At 36.3% G+C, this 21,395-nt stretch overlaps 3 protein-coding genes, 1 long non-coding RNA gene and 1 pseudogene across 6 annotated transcripts; all 5 read right to left on the bottom strand.

Moving 5' to 3' along the window:
• Positions 1–999: 999 nt before the first annotated feature.
• On the bottom strand, positions 1,000–9,673 carry LOC307162415 (uncharacterized protein). Of its 2 annotated transcripts, none has more exons than XM_079877683.1 (7): positions 9,534–9,673; positions 9,142–9,334; positions 5,349–5,436; positions 4,569–4,877; positions 3,967–4,314; positions 3,435–3,689; positions 1,000–1,933 (listed from the first exon to the last, which is right to left on the bottom strand). In XM_079877683.1, exons 3-7 carry the CDS (start codon positions 5,413–5,415, stop codon positions 1,614–1,616), a joined length of 1,299 nt encoding a protein of 432 aa, XP_079733809.1. In that variant the 5' UTR covers positions 5,416–5,436; positions 9,142–9,334; positions 9,534–9,673; the 3' UTR covers positions 1,000–1,613. The 2 variants fall into 2 exon arrangements, with proteins under 2 accessions (XP_079733809.1, XP_079733808.1); XM_079877682.1 differs by having other exon boundaries at positions 9,524–9,672.
• Positions 9,674–10,154: 481 nt separating this feature from the next.
• Positions 10,155–11,231, bottom strand: LOC307162419 (putative nuclease HARBI1; annotated as a pseudogene). The gene has a single exon. The product of its transcript is annotated as a putative nuclease HARBI1 (transcript).
• Positions 11,232–13,532: 2,301 nt separating this feature from the next.
• Positions 13,533–14,345, bottom strand: LOC307162426. The gene is made up of 3 exons (XR_013821925.1): positions 14,235–14,345; positions 13,728–13,768; positions 13,533–13,608 (listed from the first exon to the last, which is right to left on the bottom strand). It is a non-coding gene; the product is annotated as an uncharacterized lncRNA (long non-coding RNA).
• A 43-nt stretch (positions 14,346–14,388) lies between these two features.
• Positions 14,389–16,683, bottom strand: LOC307161850 (CD48 antigen-like; the record flags this gene model as incomplete). Its single annotated transcript, XM_079876786.1, has 4 exons — positions 16,602–16,683; positions 15,246–15,554; positions 14,605–14,856; positions 14,389–14,393 (listed from the first exon to the last, which is right to left on the bottom strand). The coding sequence occupies exons 1-4, from the start codon at positions 16,666–16,668 to the stop codon at positions 14,389–14,391; spliced, it is 633 nt and encodes a 210-aa protein (XP_079732912.1). The 5' UTR covers positions 16,669–16,683.
• A 197-nt stretch (positions 16,684–16,880) lies between these two features.
• LOC307162421 (CD48 antigen-like) lies at positions 16,881–20,911 on the bottom strand. Its single transcript, XM_079877689.1, has 6 exons — positions 20,649–20,911; positions 19,725–20,030; positions 19,115–19,369; positions 18,891–19,031; positions 18,040–18,080; positions 16,881–17,923 (listed from the first exon to the last, which is right to left on the bottom strand). Exons 1-6 carry the CDS (start codon positions 20,713–20,715, stop codon positions 17,837–17,839), a joined length of 897 nt encoding a protein of 298 aa, XP_079733815.1. The 5' UTR covers positions 20,716–20,911; the 3' UTR covers positions 16,881–17,836.
• Positions 20,912–21,395: the final 484 nt, after the last annotated feature.

Raw genomic sequence — 21,395 nt, 5'->3', positions numbered from 1 at the left:
AGTGTATAAGTATGAGGCGCCGTTTAGGGCTTAAATCAAACTTCATTCACGCACACATATATGAAACACGCTTGCATACATACTAAGTAGTCACACATACATGTATATGAACTCTCCACGCACATAACGTTACTCATATGAGACGCGAGCACACACACACAAACTCGCGCACATACTCATATGAGACGCGAGCACACACACACACACACACACAAACTAGACGGCGCCTCATATATAAGCGTTAGGCAATCAATATACAATAGCCGAATTCATGATGATCTCAGTCATTTGTTGTTTGCAAAGTAACGTTAGCAGCCATTCCCCATGTTTACCTCGAAGCTAATACTCCCGCTAGCATACAATAGCCGCATTAGCAGTTGGCTGCTGTTTGTTACACAGAGTAGAGCAATAAAAACACATTCTTACTGTTTCAATTGCAGGCAAGTGTCTGATTGTTGAAAATGGCCCCTTTTTCCCGAGCTTCGATGCCAACTTCGCCTGATATTGCCTCAAATTTGTGAAGGATTCCGGCGTAAAATGTTTAGTTAGCACAGACACATAACGTTAAGCCAGTGGGAAGGGTTGTAGGAACCGCGTCATTAAAAATGAATTTAATCCACTGGTCCCTGACAGCTTGGTCCGTTCTTGGGAGAGAAAACACATTTACATGTTGATTCTGGCAGTCAACAACAGAGCAACTCAGTGTGCACTACGTTTCTGCTTCTTTCTCGACTGAATATGAGGGGAGGAGGGGCGCCGCCGCGCCAGGGCGCACTTCCTGCGGCAGGTCTGCGGTGTCCATATATGGTATATCCTGCCCCGTCATGACGTCAAGTCGGGGCTGAAATCAAAATCTCGTATTTGAGTGCGCGTGCACGCGCGCTGGTTTATGAACCCTGGGGTAAACGAACGCTTCACTTTTAAATATCGGCTTCCCGGCCAGTGTATAATCGTTAGGCAATCATAACATACATTGATTCTCGTGGAAAAGTGAAAATTGCAGGTCATGACTCCTTTAATTATCTAATAATATTTAACATTAGTATTTAATAATATGCCTCTTACAATTTATAAACCAAAAGTAGTTTGATTTGTGAAAATAAAGACAAGTAGATGTTCACTGAATGTACACACCCATCTTTAATAGAAGCAGATATTTACCTCCACAGAGCTGTTTGATGTTTACTTTTTTGCTGCTAACTGGGTTGCTAGATGATGGATTCCTCAGTGCAGTAATTATATTAAGAACATAATGTATTAAGGAAAATGTGCCACAAGCTGTTTTAAATGTGCATGTTATAAAACTGAAAAAGTAAAGAAATTACTCTTGTTTTTACAAGTTACTTTCTTTTATGCTGGGACACATTTGCAGTCATGTGATGTTTCAAAGGAATTATTATTTTGAATTGTAAACCAACAAACTGTTTATTTAGTAGGACTAGTAAATGTTCCCTATCTCATACTTAAAAAAAGAGGTCCTGTGTGACTAATACATGCTTATGCGCCTAGTGATATGAAGAGAAAAATAAATCCTGCTGTGTTTTGAATCAGCCATGACGTATCCAGCCGGATTGTTGTTCGAGGAACAAGTTATCATTCCATCACACAATGAATTAAGTCTCACCTATAACAGATACTCTGTATGTAACAATATTGTTCTCTGATTCTCCATATGCTCTTGCTGTATAGAGTCCAGTGTCTGTCTTCTGCATGTTCTTCAGTGTGAGAGAGAAGGTTTTATCATTGAAATCCACTCTGTCCTTGTAGGAAGAGTGAAGTTTTACAGTTCTAGATTCATGTATATATCTAACTATAATCTCTGATTTATCATTTGTCCAGGATAAAAGATCAAACTCTGGTAGTTTCTGTGTCTGTATATCCAGTTGAACAGAATCTCCCGTCTTCACAAACACAGAGATCTCAGCACTGAACCCTGAGGAGAGAGAAACACAGTTCAGCAGCTTTTGGATTTGGACCCATTTTACACCTCCATCTTACTCCATCATCAACTCACAATCACATTTGATTAAAGGTGCTCTAAGCGTTTTTTAGGCCAAAACATTTTTTGTCACATACAGCAAACATCTCCTCACTATCCGCTAGCTCCTTGTCCCCTGAACACACTGTAAAAAAACACGATCTCTGTAGACACCCCAGGCTCCACAAACGGCAACAAAAACAAACTGGGCTAACCCGCACCACGAAACATAACAAACTGTTCCAGCCAATAACCAAGAAGGATTTAGGGTGGGGGTTAGTGTGCGGATGAGGAGGAGGGAGGGTCTAGCTAGCCTCTGTTTTGTTTGACAATACTTTAAACGTCAACAAGAAGTGACGTCACCCAACATTACTTAGAGCACCTTTAAATAAATAAGGTTCATAAGGAAATAAAAGTATTGTTTCCATTCAAAGTATTATTTCCTGTCATCTGTCATCATCAGACATCTTAATAAACTGAATAGTTAATTGTTGTTGTAGTTGTATGAACACCATTGTTGTGTAGTGTCACGATTAGCCACACACTCCCTGGGTGATTACGGACCCCATTTCCCATCATGCATCTCCCTGGACTGATTACACCATACACCTGCACTGCACTGATTACACACACCTGCACCTCATGTTCAAACACTCATTTAAGCCACACTCACACAACACTCTGGGCGAAGTCTTGTTTTGCTGCTGCGAACATTTCCAAGCATTTTTCCATGTGTTTACCTGCCTGTTGTGACCTTGTCTGTTCCTGATCTTCTGCCTGGTTCCTGTATCCTGTTTGTTTGCTGCCTGCCCTGATATCCTGCCTGTTTATTGACCACGATTTTGGCTGATCTTCTCTGCTGTCTTTGCTGGTGTATGACCCTTGCCTGGTGACTACTCTGTTTAATAAAGACAAGCTGCACTTGGATCTGAATGACTCCTATGCTTCGTAACATGTAGGATACTCTAAAACAGTAATTAATTACTAGCTACAAATTACATCTTCAACAGTGTAATTAGATTACCGTACTAATTACTCGCTCTAAAAAAGTAACGCATTCATCCAAGTACTTTCTAGATCCCATATCAACCTCAACCAGTCGAACAATACAAGGATAGATATAACACTGCTCTTTTTATTCTTTCAAATACATTATATAGAACAGCAAATTATTCTTCACACCTAAAATAATCACAATAGTGATCAAAATGTTGGCAAATGGTGAACTATATGTGGGATTGATCATCTTTCATTCTCTGGAGAGCAAGAGATGAAGAACAGCATTAATCAGCCTATTATTCATGGTAAACTTTACAGTCCCTCAATTATCTTATAATATTTAATCTTTGTTTAATATATTTAATATATGCTATCAGTAAACCAAAAGCAGTTTGATATGTGAGAATAAAGACAATAATGCTCACTGTACACGTCTTTAATAGAAGCAGATATTTACCTCCACAGAGCTGTGTAATGTTTATCCTGTCTTTTTTCCAGCTGACAGTGTTGCTATGGTTACAGATGATGGATTCCTCACTGCAGTGCAGGATGAGAGTGTTGATTTGTGATGTCACTTCCTCTGGAGAGCATCTGTTGTTCTGATAGCTAGAGTTTATCATGAGGTCATGAGCTCTGCATGTGAAGTTCACAGTACAGGAGTCACTGCTGGACCAGTGTGAGTTTACAGTCAGAACAGGAGCATCAACAGCGTCTGAAACACACATTTACTCCAAGATCAGAATCACACTCACAGCCCAGTGATGTAAAATGGTTTAAATGCTTGTTTTGTTGAATAAAGACCACAGTAGTGAAGTGATGAAGTACACATTAAATCTAAAGACAACACAAAGATATTTTAAATTAATTGATCTCTTCCCAAAAATACTTCTTTAACCACATTATTTATCTGTGCATATTATATAAAAGTGAAAATTAAACAACTCTTATGTTACGAATTGTCTTTTAAGCAGGAACTCATTAAATCACACCTATAACAGATACTCTGTATGTAACAATATTTTTCTCTGATTCTCCACTTGCTGTTGCTGTATAGAGTCCAGTGTCTGTCTTCTGCATGTTCTTCAGTGTGAGAGAGAAGGTTTTATCATTGAAATCCACTCTGTCCTTGTAGGAATTATGAGATTTTACTTCTTTAGTTGCACTTATATATCTAACTATAATCTCTGATTTATCATTTCTCCAGGATAAAAGATCAAACTCTGGTATTTCTTGTGTCTGTATATCCAGTTGAACAGAATCTCCCGTCTTCACAAACACAGAGATCTCAGCACTGGACCAGTGTGAGTTTACAGTCAGAACAGGAGCATCAACAGCATCTGAAACACACATTTACTCCAAGATCAGAATCACACTCACAGCCCAGTGATGTAAAATGGTTTAAATGCTTGAATAAAGACCGTTACTGCACAGTAGTGATAAAGTACACATTAAAATCTAAAGACAACACAAAGATATTTTAAATGAATGTATCTCTTAAATACCTCTTTAACCACATTAGTTATCTGCATATTATATATGAATTGTCTTTTAAGCAGGAACTCATTAAATCACACAATGAAATGAGACTCACCTATAACAGATACTCTGTATGTAACAATTTCTTTGTTGAGTAACCCACTTGTTCTTGCTGTATAGAGTCCAGTGTCTGTCTTCTGCATGTTCTTCAGTGTGAGAGAGAAGGTTTCATCATTGAAATCCACTCTGTCCTTGTAGGAAGGGTGGAGTCTTACTTTTTTATATTTATGCATATATCTAACTATAGTCTCTGATTTATCATTTGTCCAGGATAAAAGATCAAACTCTGGTAGTTCTTGTGTCTGTATATCCAGTTGAACAGAATCTCCCGTCTTCACAAACACAGAGATCTCAGCACTGAACCCTGAGGAGAGAGAAACACACTGTTTTGTTAAGCATCTCAGAGTGTAAGCATCTCATGCTCTGTGTTCAAGTAGCAAATTGCATGCACAATTTGGCACAGATGACGAAAACAAACTATGACTTCAAAAAATTATCAGGCAGAAATACATGTGGGATCTGTAGAGCAAGAGACAGGGAATCAATCCATGGATATAAAATACTATCTCCAATAAATAAATCTCTCATGATGTCTGTAAATAGATTTGCATTTGTTTTTCAGTCCAGACATGATTCCCGTCCACTCGTTAGTAATGTTAGAGACGAGTCTCTAGTTCTCTAGTGCTTTAGTTTCTCATCAGGAGCAGATCCTGTTCATGAGAAGCAGAACTATAGCAGACTGAACATGATGCTTTATACAAGTGACATTATAGATAAAGCACTTAAAACAAGATATTTCAGTTAGTTATACACATGCAATAATAGAGTGTATTACCTGTGTTACAGATGAGGAGAAGGATGAAGGATGTAAGCAGATGATCTACTGCCATTGTAACAAACATCAAGATGGCTGAAGTTGTATTCTTAAAACAGGAAGTTGAATATGTTGAAATGACACTCATGTAGCCTCATTATAACTCTCTCACCACAAACAGCTCAGTTCAGCATGCGTTTAACCCTCTGGGGTCTGGGGTGTTTTTGGGGCCCTTGGGATGTTTTGACATGCCCTGACATTTGTGCTTTTTTCAGTTATTTATAAACATGATAATGGCAAAGGTGTAAATTCACTCTATATAGCACAAACAGGGCTACCATAATATGTAAGCATTGTGTATGTAGATGTTTGTATTTTTAAGAGAATAATGTTTATGCGTGGTTATTGAAAAAAATAAAAATGAAAGTTGCTGAAATAAGACCACAAAACTCATAATAAATATGTGTCAATAAGACTTTTGACTAATGGATGTTGTTGCTACTAGTTCTGGCTTCAAAATTATGTGAAAATAGTCTTACTTTATCGTTCACATAAAACAATACATTGATTTAAATTGGGTAAGACAGGTTTTGCTTGGAAAGCCAATATGCGAGGGGGGCGTGAACGAGGAGTGGTTTACACCATAGAATACAATGTCCCACCCACTCTGCATAATGAGCCATTCATTCAGGTGTGACACTGACTGAGCCACAATGCAAGGACAAAAGATATATTTAGAAGAAGACTTAAATTGATCATTTAAGATTTTGCTTACATCTATCTTGTAAATATCTTTTGCTATTTTATTAAAAAGGTTACAATTACAACAATAATTACAATTTCAGCAATATTTCAAGTGTACTCTTTCTTTGTAAAAAATAATTATAGGCCTACATTTTATTATGTATTCATTAGTTTGAATATAACCAACATTGGAACAGCTAACATCTTAGTTGATTACTTTATTTTTGACAAAAATAGTATTTTTTATATATATATATATATATATATATATATATATATATATATATATATATATATACACACATACATACATACATATGTACATGTATATATATAACATATGAGCAGAAATTGCTAAACAAAAGCTTATTTGATGTGGCAGTATATTCTACAGTAAAAACTGTACCCAAATCTAGTCAACAAAATGTTGTCTTTCATATTTCGCCTGTAACGTTGTTTTTATGAAATATTAGGGCATAAATGTTAATTTGCAGTTTAATACGTTGCTTATACAAATAGCCTACATTTTATTTCAACATATTTCAGTCGATTTTTACTCATCTCAGTATAGCAATACAGTTTGCTAAAACATCATCATTCATTCACACATTTCGAGGATCCTTGCTCCTCGAAATACCCGCACTTCTGAGGGACATTTTCCATTATTATTATTCCTCACAGCGCTGCGAGACGGTGTAAATAAGTAATGATCTGAATAAACTTGTGTTTTCTCGAGCTGATATGGGGGCGTTCACAGGTTTGCATGGATTGCCTCAGACATTTGCGTTTGAATAGCGCGTGCTCTCCGTGGGCGGGTCACATTACATTTGAATGAGCTCTAATGAGCTCGACTGGAATCGCTCTCTTTTAATACAGATTTCAAAAGATGAGAATATTTGTTTTTTATATAAATTACTTCATTTAAAAGAAGATAATTCAAGCTTCATGCCTGTGTGTCTGTATGTCTGTTTGACTGAGTATTCGCTGAGTTATTGTTCTTTTTCGGACGCGTTTCAGAATGGACTTAACTGACAGAGAAGGCAGAACTCGCTTCGTGTTTATTTTTCTTTATTTGGCAAAAAGCACAACACTTTGTTTTTATTGTGAGTATACACAAAAATAATACACATTTAACAGAATCGATTGATGTATGAAACTTGTTTGTAAAATCAAAGTCAAAAGAGTATTTCGGGTCTCAATTCAACTGATAAGGAAAAAAGCGAGCAGATCACGCCGGCGTGATTGCCGACCTCAGAGGGTTAATAACAGTCAGACGAGGAAAATCACAGTTTCACACTGATCTCTGAGAAACTTTTTTTTCCTCCATATTGATGAGACATGAAATTATGAAACCAGCCACAGAAAACAGACTAGATATGGAAAAATACACATATACAAGCATGTTGTGAATAGCATTGGTTATACCTGAGCAATCACTGCATGCATGCCTTACATTAAAATTAAGAGGTAATGTTACATTACATTAAGACTCCCAATGTGTGTGCTGTGCTCTAACTTGGATGGGTTAAATGAAGATGTCACGTCACATGAGCCAGGCCCAACAGAAGTCTGGTGAACTCACGTCAGAGGCCCACAAAGAAGAAAATGAATAGTTGAATTAAGTCGTTATTTTTGTTTGTTTTTTTGCGCACAAAAAGTATTCTCGTCGCTTGATGAACTTAAGGTCGAGCCACTGTAGTCACTTGGACTATATGTGACGATGTTTACTAACTTTTCTGGGCTGTCAGATATCAATTACCTAGTAGCCTATGAAGAAGTGAGCCAGCTCTCAGATTTCATAAAAAATATCTTAATTTGTGTTCCGAAGATGAAAAAAAGTCTTACGAGGTTGGAACAACATGAGGGTAATTACTGACAGAATTTTCATTTTTGGGTGAACTAACCCTTTGAAGTGAATTAATTACTCAATACTAACTATATATTTAAATAGTTTTTCCAAATGAGGATATTCTCATTATTTTCATTCTCCTCACACTAACACATGTAATGAAGTATATGGAATGTGAACTATGCAATCACTTGTGATTAGACTAAATTACATTTTAAAATGCATAATCAGATTACAATTCTTTGTGTTAACTCTGGAGAAAAAAAAACTAACAAATAAAACTATGTAGGCAATATGATATCATTCCTCAGTTGGTCACATACAAAAAGTGAACAGAGGGAATAATCAACCCAACTCTGGCAAGAAAACACCTGCTGAAGAAGTGGCAATAAGCTTCTCATTGTATATGCAATTGTGATGGATTTTTAATAGATAAAATAGTAAACTGTATATTAAACTAACCATGTTTCTAACATCTAACATTGTTTCTCTTTTTCGGTCTAACATGCTAACTTTGAAACACAATGTACTAAAACATTCTGTTCTTTGTAATAACATTTTGAGGTGTCAAGGACACCAGGTTCAACCTAAGTCAGGTGCGTAGGGGAAAATCTACCACACGATATACAGTAAATCAAAAGAAAAGTGACATTTTGTATATGCATGATTCAGATAAAGTTTCTGTTGATAGTATTAAAGTTAAACGTCGTGTAAAATATCTCAGGGTTAATATTTGCAGATCAGGTTCAGAATGTCTTCATTTCAATTTTCAGCCAAGGTTAGATAAAACTAAAAAGATACTATGTTGCTGGCATATCAGCAGCATAGTATATCACAAGGGCATTTCATGCACATGTAGTCTACATATATAGGCTAATTGAGTGAAATCATTCCATTTGAATTCACAGTGTTGCCATATCTTCAACTAAATACTGGCAACTGAATGTTACCTTATTTAAGTCATAGAATAAATATATCTTTCAGATTAATCTTTTATTGCGATTCTGCATTGTCTGTCATTGTTTATTGAATTATTAATTAACTAAATTGTCAAAACAATTTTAAATAAAAGAGAATAGATGATTAAGTATTTTACATCCATGACCCTTTAAAATATATGGAGAGCTTTCTCCGGGTATTGTAGAGCTCACAAGAAATTAGCAATTGTTTAGTCAGTTTCATCTGAAAATTGTAGTTGTAGTTCAGTTGTCAAAAACTTACCCCGTGTCATGTACTGCTCCGAAACACAGGGGTTGAGGATCCAAACGCAGTATTTATTAACAGGGTAGTCCACAATCGTAACCCAAATCCAGGCAAAGGTCATTAACAAACACAGACTTATATACATAGATGCCTCATTAGCGGCCGTTTCAATCGGCAGCGATACGTAAGCCGTCTTCCATATTGGAGCTGCCTGTGAACATTTTGAGAGCAAGTTGACTGAGCGTCGACAACCGTAGTTAAATGCATGCATGAATATCTACAGACTTCAGCAGATGATTATGCTAAATTAACACAATACAATAGTAAAAGTATAAACTTTAAAAATACCATAGTAAAACCATGTAATATTGAGTTAATACATGTAATAACACAAACCAACACATCCTCACCAGTAAAAGGTTATCCAATTTCTTTGGAAATTTAAATCTTGACGGTTTCACAACCAGAAGCTTCGCAATGTTGCGGCATCATTGATTCTTACTGTGAGTGACGACACGCTGACCGTTGCAAGATGGCGGGCGCGCCTACGTGCATGGAGTGGTTGAACGTGGCACTATATATGTATACACAAACAAACAGTCCAATCAATAACTGATCAAAGTTCAGGGCTGAGGCAAACAGAGATATCCAAAATAACCTGCCCTTTGGGTTTTTCAAAACTTTGAACTTGGTTTGGGATCTATTTGATCCAAAAAACAAAACAAAAAAATTATCCTGATCCCATCAGAAGGGTGGATTCAGTTGTGATTTTTTGAACCAAATAAAATCAGAGAGGTTTTTTTTTGAGTGAATGATCACAAAATCAATGTTTACTGATGATATTCTTCATATTTGAAGCATATATGAAGCATGTCACATCTAATGAGATATGGTAAATGAAAAACAAAAAAACAAAAATCTCAAAGCTATCAGCTGTCAAATAAATATTACTATTGCTCACAGCTCTATAATTCTACGGTATATTAATGGCAATGACTACAACAAATATACTCAGTCATTCAGTAGCCTAGTTAAAAGTAATTTCTCACAATTGCATCTCTAATTGCATGTCCAGTGTGTCCTTCATTAGGTAAGAACATTGGCGGCTGCTCTGGTTCTACATCAGGCTCAGGTCCATCAAAATTGTCATCAAGAGGGACATGATGTCCCTCTTTACATGTTATGATTGTAAAACAATACAAGCAAGGATTATGTTGCATGCCACCTTGGGTTGTACTCGCAAGTAGTTAAGACACTCTCTTCAGGACTTCATTTAAGCGTTCAATGGCACATCTTGTTTTGCAATGTGAGCGTGCCTGCTCAGGTGAGTTTGCAACTGGAAAAGGGGTCATTAGCCATGGTAGGAGTGGATACGCGGTGTCTCCCAATACTATGCCATTTGGTCGGTGGGATTGAAGCTCTCTGTATAGTGCACTTTCTCTTAGAATACGTGCATCATGAACAGACCCTGGCCATTTCACAACACAGTTGGTTATTATAAGGTCGGGGTTGCCCACAAGTTGGATGTTGATGCTGTGCCTCCCCTTTCGATTGACATACTCCCACTCCCTTTCACAAGGTGCTCACCATTTGAAAAACTTGTGCTTAGTCTGAGCTGTCTGATCATCCTCGGGAAAGGAAACAAATCGATTGATCAGACCGCCCAGTGCTACTGACATAGCCTTCACCACATTACTCACGGTTACTTTTCTCACTCCATTGTCACCAATTACTTGGTAGAAAGTCCCACATGCGTAAAAGCGCAGAGCGATTAAGCACCGTTCCTCCACGGATCAAGCATGACTCCTTTGGGTTTGGTGTTGGAGTGTTGGCCTGACAAGATCTGCAATGTACTTAATGTCATCTCTCCCAAAGCGAAAACGTGCTTACAGTTCTTCTGATGTGTATTTCTCGAGTGGTTTAGCATGCTCAGCATGCACCCTTTGACAGTACCTTCTCCTACGGTAACGATGAACAATACCTGCCATGTGGATGCCTCTGTAGGCTAAGAGAAATGGGTGCAAAGACATGATGTGTTTAAATGGTGTCATCCATTAACCAGCAATGAGCTGATTGGTGTAAGCATAATTGAGCACAAACCAAAGCAATCATGCTGAAGGCTTTTAAGGTCAGTGTTGGCTACACCAAAGAGTTCGAACCATGGACTCAAAAGGGCCTAATTTCACTGTGGCAGAAACCTGTGCACTGCTGGAGGGTGTTCAGGCCAATTTTGGTTTCAGCTCTGCAAAGGGTGGAGAAATTACCAAAAAAGGAAAACACAACATTTGGGAGGACATAACCAATCATGTCAATGCTATGGGGTCTGGCCAAAAGAGGACCATAAAACAAGTTATGTTGCGATGGAAGAACCTTAGGGACAAGGCAACAAAAGACTTTACTGAAGCCAAGAACCCCCAAACAGGTAACAAGCCATATAAGAGGGGTGATTTCACTGATATGGTCCTTGACATCAGAGGAGGAGAAAAATCAGAGGCTCTGCATGTCATTGAAGGCATAGAAGCAGATGGAGAGGCCACAATTACAGAGACTAGGACTTCAGAAGAATGCGAGCAAAATTCTCCTGCAGAGGAAATGTTTGTCCTGGACTTGACCACAGTGATTGAGGAGGAAGATAGATCCCCAGTGGATGTAATGAAGACAGTCCAAGACGTTCCTACAAGAAAACGCAAACGTTCCTCAGCTACAAACCAGGATGGTGACAGCTATGAGTTGTTTCTGAAACGGGAAACTGAAAGAGCAGAAGTATAAATTGAACTGGTAAAGAACAAATCTTGCTTACCCGACTGCAGCAGAAAAAAGTGCAGATGGAGATACATCTCCTAAAGGCAGAGATGGAAAGAGCTGGTATCTGTCCTGTAAATGATTTTTGACCATTGGATAGTATTGTTTTGTTTTGTTATTTAACATTTTAACAAAACAAGGTATGTAAAATGTTTCTGTTTATTACAGTGTTTTTGTTTATTGAAATTAAATCAAACAATGGCTATTTGTGTCCACCGGTATTTTGCCTACCTGTTGTGCTTTGCTAAGCCATCAGTGATCCAATCCAATGTTCCTTTAAAAAAAAACTGGCATAAAATTAAGATGGATTAGGTGATCCTGGATAGCAAAACATGGGATTTCCAAATCCGGAAATTTCCAAATCAATTTGATCCGATTAAATTTTTTTAAAAAAATGGGCCCAGGGTGCTCATGTACCCAACAAGAACAATTGCCTCGGCTAGTCCTTCTGATGTTTGCCGCTGGCTCTGATGTCTGTAGTGGTTAAACATAGTTGTCTTTTTCTTCTCAGGTGGCTAAATGGCTCTTGGAATTTTAGAAAGGGGTTAATTGACCCTTCGCAGGAGTTTGATTGACAGGCGATCTGACCAATCATAATCCGCCATCTGCCATTTTTGTCCGACAAATCAGTCAGGTGAGTTAGGAGATTAACCTTGGAGCATTTGAACTTGAAAAACGGAGTGCACTCACGTCTTTCTGCGGTTAAAACAACATTCCTTCTTATGTTCATTCATGTTTATTTGATGCTATAAATTAAATAGAAGGAAGAGATGATCGGTTCACGAGAAGCTTTAACTGAGGCGTCAGAGCGATCTGTCACGACACATTAAAGACACACGACACATCTGCACCCTCTGTAAGCAGAGTGATCACACAAACAATTACAGCACTTTCAGAATCTCTAATTGTGTCACAGTTCATTTCATTTCCACTGGACATTCCCACCTTGCCGGCTCAAAAAACTGCATTTATGAATATAGCAGGCTTTCCTGGTGCGCACAATCAGGGGGAATGAACCATTAAGAATTTATTATTAACCGATATAAGCTCCCACGTCTGTATCTTGCCCCGTGCTGTGACACCCGGCCCGAATTTTCCTTTAAGGATGCCTTGTGTTCATCCACTAACTGGGCTAACAGTAAACACTGTTCCTCCAGTTGGGCTTTCTCGTCCTTCTTGTTTTTGGTTCCATGTTTGTTACATTAAAACCAACATTCAAACCACCACTTAAATAGACATGCCAGCAATCAGTGTAATTGGAAAGAGTGAAATTTTATTTGAATTCTAAGCCAATCAAATACCTTATAGGAAATTAACAGCATGGTAAATAAAAAAATAAAAAGATTTATATACACATATATATAATGTGTGTGTGTGTGTGTGTGTGTGTCAGTAGACCCTATACTTAAAATCTCTCTTTTTTTCCTTCTTAAAAAAAAAAAGCAGTCAAGATAAGACGCAAACAAATTCAAACTACATAAACACACCCGATTAATAGTGTGATAGCATGAAACTATATTAAAGCACTCATTCATAACATCAAAGACTTTAAGCTCCATTTTTGAGTCCAAGCAATAATAAAAGTCTTTTTATGCTTTAACATTTATGAGCAGATGATTGGTGTCCTACTGTACAGTAGGTGACGGTGGTCCAGGTATCTCCTGTCATCTTCTGCGTCAGTGTCTAAAATGAAATAAATCAAGCCATCACAAAATGAGAAATAGCTAATATTCAGTATTGGGTCACATGACATTTATTATCTGTGACGTCTGCAGGAATATGAACAGTCATTTGAATCTCACCTCAACATCATCATAGTCTGTATCATCGCTCTGTTTGACACCTGAGAGGTCAGAATGGAAGTTTACTGCACAGATTACAGGTTTGTGTGGAAACATGTTTCTCTGCATTTGATTTCTCTCATGTCTCAGACTGACAGCCTACAAGTTTAATATTGACCAGAGTTCTGCATTCACTAAACAGCTCTTACTATTACTAATGATAAAAGGGCACATTTATTTGAATAGTTTCTTCAACACGTTCTCATTCCCCCTCATCACATTTGGACACTTATTCAGGACCCCTTGGAGTCACTTTTTAACTCACAGGATCCCCTTTAGTGACATTTCTCGACGTTCAGGGTACTTTTGGTGTCAATACACAGACACAATGGGCATGGTTTTGCAATAAATAACTGTGACTGTACCTTTATTTTATTTGCTCTTAAACTTTGTTTTCAGTACCAAAGAATCAAAATGTTCAGGTATAAATGTGAGATCAGTTTTACAGTATTTCTGTGATGGACTTACCTTTATTATTCTTGCAGCAACAGTAAAGGACCAAACCAGAAAACACTATCACTCCCACAACAATCACAGTTGAGATCAAAATGTAATCAAATGTCAAACTATGGATTGGTCTTCTTTCATTCTCTGGAAAGCAAGAGATGAAGAACAGCATTAATCAGCCTATTAAAGCATATTCACAGTCACTTAATTATCTAATAATATTTCATATTTAACATTGAATAGTATTTAATAACATGCCTCTAGTTTGAAAACTAAAATCAGTTTGATTTGTGAAAATAAAGACAATAATGCTTACTGAATGTACACACACACACACACACACACACACACACACACACACACACACACACACACACACACACGTCTTTACCTCCACAGTGTGTAATGTTAATTCTGTCTTCTTTCCAGCTGACAGTGTTGCTATGGTTACAGATGATGGATTCCTCACTGCAGTGCAGGATGAGAGTGTTGATTTGTGATGTCACTTCCTCTGGAGAGCATCTGTTGTTCTGATAGCTAGAGTTTATCATGAGGTCATGAGCTCTGCATGTGAAGTTCACAGTACAGGAGTCACTGCTAAACCAGTGTGAGTTTACAGTCAGAACAGGAGCATCAACAGCGTCTGAAACACACATTTACTCCAAGATCAGAATCACACTCACAGCCCAGTGATGTAAACTGGTTTAAATGCTTGTTTTGTTGAATAAAGACCACAGTAGTGAAGTGATGAAGTACACATTAAAATCTAAAGACAACATAAAATGAGTTTTCATCTCTACCCAAAAATATTTCTTTAACCACATTATTTATCTGTATTCTCTATTTAAACGTTTAAGTAAAGGACTCCAATGTTGTTGTTTTTTGCTTTAATTAAAGTTGCAGAAAAACAATGAATTTAAATAAATGTGCCACAAGCTGGTTTCAATGTACACATTATATAAAAGTGAAAATTAAACATAAATTACTCTTATGAATTTGCAGGAACACATGAAATCACACAATGAAACTCACCTATAACAGATACTCTGTATGTAGCAATATTGTACTCTGCTTCTCCACTTGTTCTTGCTGTATAGAGTCCAGTGTCTGTCTTCTGCATGTTCTTCAGTGTGAGAGAGAAGGTTTCATCATTGAAATCCACTCTGTCCTTGTAGGAAGGGTGAAGTCTTACTTTTTTATATTCATGTATATATTTAACTATAATCTCTGATTTATCATTTCTCCAGGATAAAAGATCAAACTCTGGTAGTTCTTGTGTCTGTATATCCAGTTGAACAGAATCTCCCGTCTTCACAAACACAGAGATCTCAGCACTGAACCCTGAGGAGAGAGAAACACAGTTCAGCTTTTGGATTTGGACCCATTTTACACCTCCATCTTACTCCATCATCAACTCTCACTCCTGTATTTTTTTGGATAAATAAATAAATCATAAGGTTCAGTGGTTCAGTAATTTGTTGAGGCTGTGTTCACAGTAATATAAATGTGGTTTAAAGACACCAGACAGAAGTCTGATTACAACTGTAATTCAGCATTAAGACCTTGGTCAAGACATTAGACATACATCACATCAAGTCAACCGCACCAACTGTATATTTTATTATTTTTATATCTGACTGAATTTCGTTAAGCACATCAGAGAGAGGCTCAATCCAAGAATATAAAATACTTGTTTCTATGATACATCCCATACACAAAATAAATGTATTTGAAAAATATTTTCAGGATATATTTTGGAATATATGCAAATATTTGAAATTGGCCCAATAAATATATTTCATACTTATATTTCATATATTTCAGAATATATTTCAATATATTTGGAATATATGCCACATATATTTTTGACACTTTTGGGGACCCATACAGAAAAAAATACATTGAAATATATTCTGAAATATAACAAAAATATATGAAATATAAGTATGAAATATATTTATTGGGCCAATTTCAAATATTTGCATATATTCCTAAATATATCCTGAAAATATATTCTAAATTCATTTCTTTTGTGTATGGGATGTATCATGAAATATAACTAATTTTTTTCTAATAGTAACTTTAACTTTAGGGTCTGTAAAGCATCATCAGCATCACTGTGTTTCAACCCCTGAACAACTGATGTCTTTAAAAAGATTTGCATTTGTTTTTCAGTCCAGACATGATTCCCCGTCCACTGTTGTTAGTAATGTTAGAAACGAGTCACTCTAGTTCTAGTGCTTTAGTTTCTCATCAGGAGCAGATCCTGTTCATGAGAAGCAGAACTATAGCAGACTGAACATGATGCTTTACACAAGCGGCATTATAAAGCACTTAAAAACAAGACATTTCAGTTAGTTATACACATGTAATAATTGAGTGTATTACCTGTGTTACAGATGAGGAGAAGGATGAAGGATGTATGCAGATGATCTACTGCCATTGTAACAAACATCAAGATGGCTGAAGTTGTATTTAAAACAGGAAGTTGAATAGGCTGAAATGACACTCATGTAGCCTCAATATAACTCTCTCACCAGTTCAGTTTTGTCATGATCCTCAGCTGGACAATTAGTAGTTTAGTTATATTAGTTAGATTTAATGTTAATGCTTCTAAATCTAAAACATAAAGCAGGAGATGTTTAAGAAAGATACAGGACAATTTAAGAAAGTTACACCATTTTAATAACCTGCATATGATTTTTTTTCTCATTTTTTATTGAACAATTATTCATGTACAAACAATATGGCAATATTATTAAATCTTTACATTAGAACATACAGAACAGGTAATAACCTGCATATGAATGAGACTAGAGAAAGTTTGAAAACTGAAAACAAACATTGATTTGGACCGGTCACAGAAAACATACCAGCATCCAACAATAAACTAATCTAAATGAGTAACAGTATATAAATGTTAAACCCCATTCATAATTCAAGCCACACACAGGTTTACATAGAAGTGAGAGAGACATTGACGTTTGTAAAGCCCAACTAGAACATTGGCCCAGTTTAGAATGGCCCTGTTAGCCTCTGCTGGTAGAAGTTATAACTACACCATCTGACTGCAAACAGCTTTTTCCCCACCAATGACAGCCATTCAAAATATCAGTGTAAAAAATAGCAGAATATGGCAAATATCAAATTATGTACTTCAGGGATCCTGCAGCACCTGAGTCTTTGAGATGAAGGTTTGTGAGTCCAGTCAGGATAGCTTTCTCTGGGAATTATAACGCTCATAAGAGAACACGAATTGTTTCAGCTGAATTTTTTTTTTTCTAAAGTATTATCAAATTTACCTATACTTAACCAGATTAGTGTCACTAACATTTTAAAATCTCATGTTCAACAGAAACCTAGTCATGAAAGTCAGCAAATTCAAACAGCATAAAAAACAATAAATAGTATGATTACAGTACATGAAACTATATATTCAAATGACATGAGGGAAGCAGAGAAGCACTCGTTTATAATATCTGAGGCAACGGACTGAAGTTCATTGGACTTATAATAGTATAAGACATTCTGTACACTTCCACAAGAGTCATGAAGTCTGGGAGTAAATGAAAACTTTAAGCTCCATTTGTGAGTCCATTCAATACAAAAAATATTTTTATGCTTTAACATTCATGAGCAGATGATTGGTGTCCTACTGTACAGTAGGTGACGGTGGTCCAGGTATCTCCTGTCATCTTCTGCGTCAGAGTCTAAAAATAAATAAATCAAACCATCACAAAATGAGAAACAGTTAATATTCAGTATTGGGTCACATGACATTTATTATCTGTGACGTCTGCAGGAATATGAACAGTTTGAATCTCACCTCAACATCATCATAGTCTGTATCATCGCTCTGTTTGACACCTGAGAGAAGAATGAAAGTTTACTGCACAGATTACAGGTTTGTGTGGAAACATGTTTCTCTGCATTTGATTACTGTCAGATGTTTGATTTCTCTCATCTATCAGACTGACAGCCTACAAGTTTAATATTGACCAGAGTTCTGCATTCACTAAATAGCTCTTAGTTATATAACATTTTTGTAGTATCTCAAAAAAAAATTAGTTGAGTATTTATTGCCAGCAGCAAATATTTAGTGAAATCAGAATTGTAGTCAAGATTTGAGAAGAAATATTTAGAAACAGGATCATTTTGTTCATTTAAAGGATTTGCAAGGAATATGTTATGCTGTGAAACAGAAGGAAAATAAACTATAAACATACAATATAGCCAGACAAAAATAGACAATGATTTATCTTATCTTAATATCTTATAAATGTTTAGACTGTGCAGTAATCATGTGTTGTTTCTCTATATAAACCTTATTGCTTATGTTCCCCTTTAATACAGTAGTCACATTCAAATCCAGACTCAAAACACTTCTGTTTAGCTGTGCATTTACTGAATGAGTACTGTGCCAATATTCGTCCGACTGTTTGTACTGTATTTTATTTTATTTTTCTAAACTGTTTTAATTATTCTTATTTCTTTTATTATTTTAATTTCTTCTATGTAAAGCACTTTGAATTGCCATTGTGTATGAAATGTGCTATATAAATAAACTTGCCTTGCCTTGCCTTAATAATTTCCATATTCCAACATTCTTTAGCTACTAAAGAATCATTTTATTTAGGTATAAATATCAGTTTTTTAATATTTGTGAGATGGATATACCTTTATTATTCTTGCAGCAACAGTAAAGGAGCAAACCAGAAAATACTATCACGATCACTCCCACAACACCAAACAGAGACATAAGATTTAACGAATTAAAAGGTAATGGTTTAATATTTTCGGTTTGTAGTCTTTCATTATCTGGAAAGTAAAAGATGAACAACATAATTAGTCTATAGTAAGTAGCCTTGATTTGTGAGATAAAATCAAAAGCAGATATTTACCTTTACAGAGTTGTTTTATATGTATTCTGTCTTCCTTCCAGCTGACAGTGTTGCTATGGTTACAGATGATGGATTCCTCACTGCAGTCCAGGATGAGAGTGTTGATTAGTGATGTCACTTCCTCTGGAGAGCATCTGCCATATTCAAAAATGGAGCTGAGTGTGAGGTCATGACCTCTACATGTAAAACTAAAATTAACACAGGAATCACTGGACCAGATTGAGTTTACAGTCAGAACAGGTGCTCCCACAGCGTCTGAAACACACATTTACTCCAAGATCAGAATCACACTCACAATTTAACAGCCCATTGATTTAAAAAAAAGTTTAAACATGAATTCATGCCGTATAAATATCACAGTAGAGATGCAGTATACATTCAAATCTAAAGACAACATAAAGAATAAACACGACCCAACAATATTTCTTAAACCACATTTATCTGTATTCTTTATTTAAAACGTCAGATTAAAAATCAATAAAATTAATAAACTGATGAATAAAAAAGTGCCACAAGCTTAAATGTGCATACTATATAAAAGTGAGAAATTAAACATAAATGATTCTTATGAATTGTCTTTTATGCAGGAACACAATGAATTGAGACTCACCTATAACAGATACTCTGTATGCAGCAATATATTTGTTCAATAATCCACTTGTTCTTGCTGTATAGAGTCCAGTGTCTGTCTTCTGCATGTTCTTCAGTGTGAGAGAGAAGGTTTCATTGAAATCCACTCTGTCCTTGTAGGAAGGGTGAAGTCTTACTTTTTTAGATTCATGTATATATTTAACTATAATCTCTGATTTATCATTTATCCAGGATAAATCATCAAACTCTGGTAGTTCTTGAATCTGTATATCCAGTTGAACAGAATCTCCCGTCTTCACAAACACAGAGATCTCAGCACTGAACCCTGAGGAGAGAGAAACACTGTTTTGTTAAGCATCTCATGCTCCGTGTTCAAGAGTTGATCAAAACTACTGTTTCTACTGTATCTGGAGTTGCAGTCTTGCAGATATTTTAGTCCTTACATTATGCATCGCTCTCTGTGCAATGTTAAATGTTAAATTACAGGTTAGATGTGTTTGTTTCTGTTTTATTAGTGACAGCAGTCGTCCGTGAGGGGCTGCCGCCTTTACTCTCGTTTTGTGTTCGTTTATTTTATTATTAAAAGTCTTTGATCGCTCGCCGGTTTCCGCCTCCTTCTGCCCACAACAACGAACTGTGTTACAACATGCTTCATGAAATATAACCAAAATATCTTCAATAAATACAAATCTGATGTCTGTTTTTTAATCCCTAATGTAGCTGAATGGAAATGATTCTTTATCACTCTAGAGTTAGTAATGTTAGAGAGGAGTCACTCTAGTTCTCTAGTGCTTTAGTTTCTCATCAGGAGCAGATCCTGTTCATGAGAAGCAGAACTATAGCAGACTGAACATGATGCTTTATACAAGCCACATTATAGATAAAGCACTTGAAAACAAGATATTTCAGTTAGTTATACACATGCAATAATAGAGTGTATTACCTGTGTTACAGATGAGGAGAAGGATGAAGGATGTAAGCAGATGATCTACTGCCATTGTAACAAACATCAAGATGGCTGAAGTTGTATTTAAAACAGGAAGTTGAATATGTTGAAATGACACTCATGTAGCCTCCGGCTCCTTACAACTCTCTATGTCAGATGAGGAAAATCACTGTTTCACACTGATCTCTGAGAAACAGCTTTTCCCTCCATATTGATGAGACTAGAAATGATGAAACTTGAACCAGCCACAGAAAACAGACTATATGGAAAAATACACATACAGGCATGTTGTGAAAAGCATTGGTTTTACTACTACTACATGAGCAATCATGGTTAATGCACACCTTACATTAACATTAAAGGGATACTCCACTTTAAAATGAAAATTCTGTCATCATATACTCACCCTCATGTTGTTTCAAACCTGTATGAATTTCTTTCTGCTGAACAGAAAGGAAGATATTTAGAAGTATATCAGTAACCAGACAGTTTCTGGTCCCATTGACTTCCATAGTAGGAAAAAAATATACTATGATCAGAAACTGTCTGGTTACTGATATTCTTCTAAATATCTTCCTTTCTGTTCAGCAGAAGAAATAAATTCATACAGGTTTGAAACAACATGAGGGTGAGTATATGATGACAGAATTTTCATTTTAAAGTGGAGTATCCCTTTAAGAGGTAATGTTACATTACATCAACACTCCCAATGTGTGTGCTCTAACATGCAGAGGACAAATTCCA

Source organism: Squalius cephalus (genome assembly GCF_949319135.1).
Source record: "Squalius cephalus genome assembly, chromosome: 7".
Taxonomy (NCBI): domain Eukaryota; kingdom Metazoa; phylum Chordata; class Actinopteri; order Cypriniformes; family Leuciscidae; genus Squalius; species Squalius cephalus.
The sequence above is the reverse complement of the archived record's forward strand: the minus strand, read 5'-3'. Positions and strand labels throughout refer to the sequence as shown.

What these genes read in the sequence shown, in the direction of transcription:
- LOC307162415 (XM_079877683.1), bottom strand. Translation starts at nt 5,415, where the DNA reads ATGTTTGTTACAATGGCAGTAGATCATCTGCTTACATCCTTCATCCTT. An exon ending in TCTCCTCATCTGTAACACAG is followed by an intron (nt 4,878 to 5,348) that starts GTAATACACTCT and finishes CTCTCTCCTCAG; the next exon opens with GGTTCAGTGCTGAGATCTCT. An exon ending in ATACAGAGTATCTGTTATAG is followed by an intron (nt 3,690 to 3,966) that starts GTGTGATTTAAT and finishes TGTGTGTTTCAG; the next exon opens with ACGCTGTTGATGCTCCTGTT.
- LOC307162421 (XM_079877689.1), bottom strand. Translation starts at nt 20,715, where the DNA reads ATGTTTGTTACAATGGCAGTAGATCATCTGCTTACATCCTTCATCCTT. An exon ending in ATACAGAGTATCTGTTATAG is followed by an intron (nt 19,370 to 19,724) that starts GTGAGTCTCAAT and finishes TGTGTGTTTCAG; the next exon opens with ACGCTGTGGGAGCACCTGTT. An exon ending in TTGCTGCAAGAATAATAAAG is followed by an intron (nt 18,081 to 18,890) that starts GTATATCCATCT and finishes TTCTTCTCTCAG; the next exon opens with GTGTCAAACAGAGCGATGAT.